Here is a 6,247-nt window from a genome sequence, read left to right as displayed (position 1 = left end):
ACCAAAACCAATGGTGCTATTGCACAGCTTTTCATGCTGCAATGGCCAATACTTTGTGACAAAACCTGATGCCAGTTGTGGACAACTGCAAAATAATGTTGCAGTTTACTGTTAAATATATACATTTTCCTGTAATGCCTGGGGATTAACAACATGTCCAGGTTGGTGAAGTTTGTGTCTGGCTTCCAATCTTTACACCCTGCAGTACCTTTTGCAATTGGCCTAGTTCATTTGACATTTACAAGTGACTGATGACCATCTGAACACAAATACCTGGTCATTATGAAATGGTCACATTTGTCCAAATTTTGAGTTGGCAAGAATTTTCCGTGTCGCCATTAAACGGTATTCAATATTTACTGGTGCACAATGGATTGTGGAGCTGTGAAAGATGCATGTACTCCAGGTTTGGACTAAAGAAGCCTTCTAAGCCTCTGAATTGTAACACCACTATTATTGCCAAGAGAAAATTTAGGACTCACTGTCATGCGGCCATGCTCTCCCCCTCCTGGTGAGGTGGCGGCGCTGCGGCGACGTCTGCTCTCAGGAACACGAGGTTTGACAAATATTACATAGGGCTTGAACTCCGCTGTCCGTAGCCTTTTCAGGGCCTGAAGTGGGGGGAGGATTTACATACAAAACGGCAAACAGAGGTCAGAAATCAGACATGGTAGGAGAAGGTCAACATGATGCATCAGAATCTCCACACAGTGAGCAGATCTGATGTGACTGCCTGCCCTCATCTACTAAGCAAACTGCTGCTGCCTGCAGGATCTGATCATGATATGACTGAGGTGCATTGTGATACATTTGGATGCACATTAAACAAGATGTGCTTATTGGTTGTAACATGACTCCTACCTCAGGCTGCACGTCCACTATGCACATCTTATTCTTGGCCTGTACAGAGCGGATAGCTTCTATACTTGTGCCATACTGGTTCTCTTTGTATTCCCCGTGCTCTATGAACCTAGGGAGAAAAAACATACTTAATCTTCAGGAGGAAACAAATCACATATCTTTACATAAAACAATACCATATCAGCATAAACATACTTGTTGTTTAAAGCATCTGCATCAAATTGCTGTTTGGTGACAAAGTGGTACTCCACCCCCTCCTTCTCATGAGGTTTCTTGGGCCTGGTGGTATCTGTGGGAACACAGAAGAGGAATTTACTTGTATGTGTAGTGTAATGATGGTTCTTTGATAGACAGTATCAACATTAATTGTTGTCTGACTCACGTGGTACAGCTACTGCAAAACGATGTGGGTTTTCAGCAATCACCCGCTGTTTAAGTTCATTGATTCGTGCTCCAAGAGAACCTTTGCAAGCCGGTTGTGTTTAAAGGAGAATAAAAAATAAAGAACTTCACAAGCATCATCATTTTGAAAAAAGCTGTAAGAATTGGGTCATCAGTATGTTGCAACACATGCTTTAATCCACTAGGTGTCACTATCATCACAGGAGAATATTTGTGCCTTTCAGCGGCTCAGCCTCACCAATCAGAACCACCAGACGGGGCCTCTCATGGGGCCTCTGTTGGTAGCGGGTCACCTCTTCATAAGTCAGGAACTCGGGATCTCCAGGATCAGAGCCCTCTCCGGAGGATCCTTGCCTGTCCTTACGACTAAGCCGGAAACTCCTTCGCAAACCAGCTGCAGCGAGGCCGGGGAAGGGATCGGAAGAAGAAGCAGAAAAAGAAGGTCTTGGGTCAGATGTCATGAAACTAAATTATTAATTAAACAAGATTACATATCATAAGTACACTACTTCATATCCATGATGCAGATATATTTTTTTCATTTAAAGAAAGTTATTAGATAAGTGCAGTGAACAAACATGTTTTGAATAAATACAAGACCAACCCATTAGTAATCATGCATTAAAAAAAACCTTGGTAAATAGTGTGCATGGATAAAAATAGCTCACTCTTGTCTGGAGCGTAAATACTTGATAGAGCGAGATATTAGATGAACTTAAGAGCTAATTCGACATCATGCTTCAACTAAAATTAGATTACATGCAGCTGACAGTAAAAACAGGTGAAATTCTTAAAGCACGACATTGAAGCAGACTATTTAAAGCAAAACATTACTTGAATTAAGTTTTTTAAAGTGATGAAGACTCATTCAGCAGTTCAAAACCGATTTCAGTGACCCACAATATACATAATTTTCCAATATTATGGTCTAAACAAGGCATGCTGCTTTGAACGAGGCTACAGTGTTGAGGCAGGACACACAGGACAGCCTGGCCCTGAGAAACACCACGTTAAAAGCAGAGAGCGACTGCAAATCGGGGTCTCCCATGGTCAGGACTGTCTGTATCCCCCGTCAGTGGTGTGTACCTGAGGGAATGAGCCGGGGCACTGTACCTGTATAAAATTCCCAGGAAAACACCTGGCCACAGGAGGGCGCCACTGCTTTACACTTAGGAGAGACTATAACTGGCGTTAGAGCATCACACAACCCAGCCTTACACCTCCACACAGGGTGAACGAGCAGCAAACGTGCCTGGTTGAGTGTGCAATGCGTCCAACGCAGCAGGGCCCTCATGGGAGGAACAGGGAGGGTGTTTTGGGGAAGGGGGAAGCAGTGCACTGGCTACAGCACAGCAGCAGGGACAGTTAGTTAGATGCAGGAGGGAGGGAGGGAGGTTTAGGAGAATCCAAACACTGCAAGGTGGAGGGGGTGGGCAGAGGGATGAAAAGGGGAGGGTTTTATAGCTTCAAGCAGAGTGCATGATAGGAAGCACAAATATTGTTTTAATAATGTACATTGTGTTACAGAAGGTGTTGAGAAGCTTTAAGCTGTATTTAGATCTCTCCTTGTGCTCACCATCATTCCAGCAGCTCACATGATGTGGGGGAGTAAACGGGGTCAGGTTAGGCTGAAGAAGGGTGAGGGAGGGAAGGTCAGTGGAAGGCTAGAGAGGAGAGGGGTTGAGGTTCAAGGGGACTAATGTATTCCCCTCCAGCCCAATTTGAAGTCAGTAAAGCCTGTCATAACAAAAAAATACCTGTCTACCTATAAAAATACAAGTACAAACATTCAGTGTTATTGTAGTAATATTTGCTAATGTTTTATATAACAGGTCCATGCTTTCCTAATACTTCACAATAAGGTTTCCTGAAAGGAAGTGTAATTTGGTATTAAATTAGTATAGTAATATGTTGAATTGTATGGTTCATGTTTTGGCATCTTCAGCTGGCCTGCTCTGCACAGACTAAAATACTCTTCATGGTAGTAATTATTTGGTTTATTACTTTATTATTATTAATTTAGTACTAAGTGTACAAATTAAGTGTCTCCTATCCTATAAGTAGCACCAAATTACATAGTTCTTCTCAGGAAACTTATCTTGAAATAATTAGGAAACTATAGACAAACAAATTCTGTTCTAAACAAATCATCACTTTGTAAACTTTCTAAAAGTACAAAAATACAGTCCAAGTTTGATTTGCTTCTGTACTGTGATATCAGACACTAACATATCCTCTCTGTTAACTCATTTTGCAGTGGAGAGTCTGAAGACGCAGATCTGTTACTTTCACCTGCAGAAATGTGAGACGATAATTCCTACACATTTTGTTTACATTACTTCCCTTTCAGGTGTGATACAAACACTTGTAACAGGTTTGTTTTTCTACATCTGCACATCTTCCCTTGTACAAATACAACCAAGTTACCCTCATCCATCTTCCTCCTCTGGCACTGTCTTTGACCCCGTCTCTTGACCCTTCAAAACCTTCCTCTTTTCCCTTAACCCTGGCCCCAGACAGGTCAACCCTACAAAAAGTAATTTTGACCCCCAGCACCTAAAGCACCCAGGGACCCAGCGCACAGTCAGGCTGCAGCAGGCAAAGAGCAAATAGGGAGAAGGAGGTGGAGAAAGATGTGCACGCTCTCACCTATGTACTGTCCATTGAAATAGCCCTCACAGTCACAGTCCTCTGTAGGGAGGCAAGCAGGGAGAAGAGGGAGTAAGTACAGGGTAAGAGACCTGGAAGAGTTAAGGAGTAGGGGAAGTGGAAGAGTTAAACAGCGGGGCGGGCCATGGACAGGCAGGCAAACAGCAGGAGGCGAGAGTGGTGGGGCAGCCAAGAGATAATGAAGGAAAGCTGTTAGAGGCAACGGCCAATAACGAAGTCTTGATGAAGAGATCTGACATTACGAGAACAGAGAGGAGACAAGAAAGGTGTTTTCCCTTCATCTGGAAAGGACCCATGTGTGAGCCTGGTCTCTGCGACCCACACACACATTAAAAAAGCCTAGCCTCCCCAAAAATGTGCAGCTGGGGTACAATCTGCCTCACATATTAAAACCTACAAATATACAACTGTTACTCATCTACGTCTAAATTCTGTCGAATGTACGACAATATGCACCGATTTTAGAAAATAGACAAATGATGGGTGTGCTGAAAATTCTCTTGCAGCACAGAAACAGGAGCAAAGAACATTAGAACAGCAGCTGAAACTGCAGTAAAGTAAAGATGAGGAGGGAAAACAGAACAAAAGATACCAGGGACTGAGGATGACGCAAAAGAAAAGAGGAGCTATTGTTATCTTTGACAACCTCTGCTTGGGCTAAAGTCTCCAGGGATGCTGTTCTGCCTGCACATTACCTGGTACAATACACACAAACACACACACACACACACACACACACACACACAAGGCAAAGAATCGCTATTCTGGTTTGGTGCACTAACAGCAGGAGAGAAGGAATTAAGCTAGAAGCAGTAGAAATCCCACTAGCACACATGCAACCTCTCCACACACACACACACACACACACACACACACACTTTGAGGCCTCTATGAAATTTTTCCATTGTGTGTTTTGTGTGAAGATGTGTCTGCGTGTTCGAGATGAATCATGTTTGTTTTGTTGCTGCACATGTACCCACCTTTATCACATCCATGGTCATCTGATATTGTATGCATCAAAGGAAAACAGAGTGTAAAACATAATCATTAGAGTAGGTAAAGGACAGATCATTTTGGTGACAGATCAGAGAATGACATTTGGGAAATTTATGAAGGTATTGTAGATTTTAAATTTGAAGAGATTCTCTTGCCGTCGTCAGTGACGCCATAGACGAGACAAGGGGGGGATCCACATTTAAAGGGCCCCTGCTGGGATTTAGAGGAATTAATCAGAGAGCTGGAGGAGCGTGGAGGGAGGCAGAGACAGAAGAGTCCCTGTAGGTTTGCTGCAGCGTGGCGTGGCAGGGCTAGCTGCCATATTGCTAAGCTCTTGTTGTCTCACCGTGGCTCAGGCCTAATCGGATCGCATGCAGCTTATGCACCAGGAAGAGCCACCACTCACATTACACACTCACCTGGATGTTTACACGCCACCTGTATAGTATCAAGTGAGAAAGTGAGAAGTGTAATGTATTGTTGAGGCTTTGTGTCTCAGTGGGCGCCTCTTGTAACCTTGTCTGGATCTACTTAAGCTTAACTCTCAGCCTGCTTGCCGGCCAGATGGACCAAACATGAAAGAGATTAATTCATATCTGTGATCCCTTTCTCCGTCTCTGTGCCCCTCCATCTCTCATCCCTTTTAAAAACATGTCTACGTAGCAGCATGGAGAGGACGGACAATGAATACTAATGCCTCTGAGAATGCCAATTACCAGCACAAAAGGTCAATAAAAGTCAATGAAAACACTGCTGCATTTATCCAGCGGGGATATTATTGTGCCTAAAATGACTAAGGAGAGCTGATAGTGAGAGATGTTGCAGGTCGTAAACTGTAATTATGAAATAATGCTGAAGATGCAGTGGAATCCTGGGAAGCAGAAACTTACAGACAGGCTTTTTAGGGGATTTTGGATTCGGGAGTGTGCCCATTTTCATCCTGTAGGCCAGTCGCCTGGAGGAATGTGCCGCAGAACAAAAAGCCAAAGAGGATGGAGGCAGGAAGAGAATCATCAGGTCAGAAAAACACAATAAGCGAAAGGTGAGGAGGGAATGTCAGAGAGGAGTAGTAAAAGATTTAAACATGAAAGACAGAGGAGCAAACAACACTTATGAACTGATGAGACAGTGGGCCTCTGGGCACAAACATATAAAAAGCCCCTACCCCCACCTCTTATATAAGAGCAAGACACCCAAAAACACAAAGCAACTACAGACAATGGAATCTCTCTGTGGTTGTTGTGTTGTTTGATGTCTTTGTGGTCGTTGTGTCTCTAAATGTGGTCATGTTGGTTCTCTTTGTGGTCATTGTGTCTCT

General features: G+C 43.5%; 1 protein-coding gene and 1 long non-coding RNA gene across 4 annotated transcripts in view; one reads left to right on the top strand and one right to left on the bottom strand.

Moving 5' to 3' along the window:
- LOC123960692 overlaps nt 1-3,565 on the top strand; it is a 9,242-nt gene extending 5,677 nt beyond the window's left edge. Inside the window, exons 3-4 of one of the 3 annotated variants that reach the window (XR_006822574.1) lie at nt 1,488-1,705; nt 3,521-3,565. This is a non-coding gene — a long non-coding RNA (uncharacterized LOC123960692). Of the gene's footprint in view, nt 1-1,487; nt 1,751-3,520 lie in introns of those variants that run through there. The other 2 variants (XR_006822572.1, XR_006822570.1) reach the window with 2 other exon arrangements.
- mpp3a (MAGUK p55 scaffold protein 3a) overlaps nt 1-6,247 on the bottom strand; it is a 22,480-nt gene that overhangs the window by 2,330 nt on the left and 13,903 nt on the right. The window contains exons 13-18 of the mRNA XM_046035594.1: nt 3,913-3,954; nt 1,502-1,657; nt 1,244-1,324; nt 1,057-1,150; nt 862-970; nt 483-611 (exon numbers count right to left, since the gene is read on the bottom strand). Of these exons, the coding sequence (XP_045891550.1) occupies nt 483-611; nt 862-970; nt 1,057-1,150; nt 1,244-1,324; nt 1,502-1,657; nt 3,913-3,954 (611 nt within the window). The remainder of the gene's footprint in view (nt 1-482; nt 612-861; nt 971-1,056; nt 1,151-1,243; nt 1,325-1,501; nt 1,658-3,912; nt 3,955-6,247) is intronic.

The sequence above is a fragment of the Micropterus dolomieu genome, linkage group LG02, assembly GCF_021292245.1.
Source record: "Micropterus dolomieu isolate WLL.071019.BEF.003 ecotype Adirondacks linkage group LG02, ASM2129224v1, whole genome shotgun sequence".
Lineage (NCBI taxonomy): Eukaryota > Metazoa > Chordata > Actinopteri > Centrarchiformes > Centrarchidae > Micropterus > Micropterus dolomieu.
The sequence above is the reverse complement of the archived record's forward strand: the minus strand, read 5'-3'. Positions and strand labels throughout refer to the sequence as shown.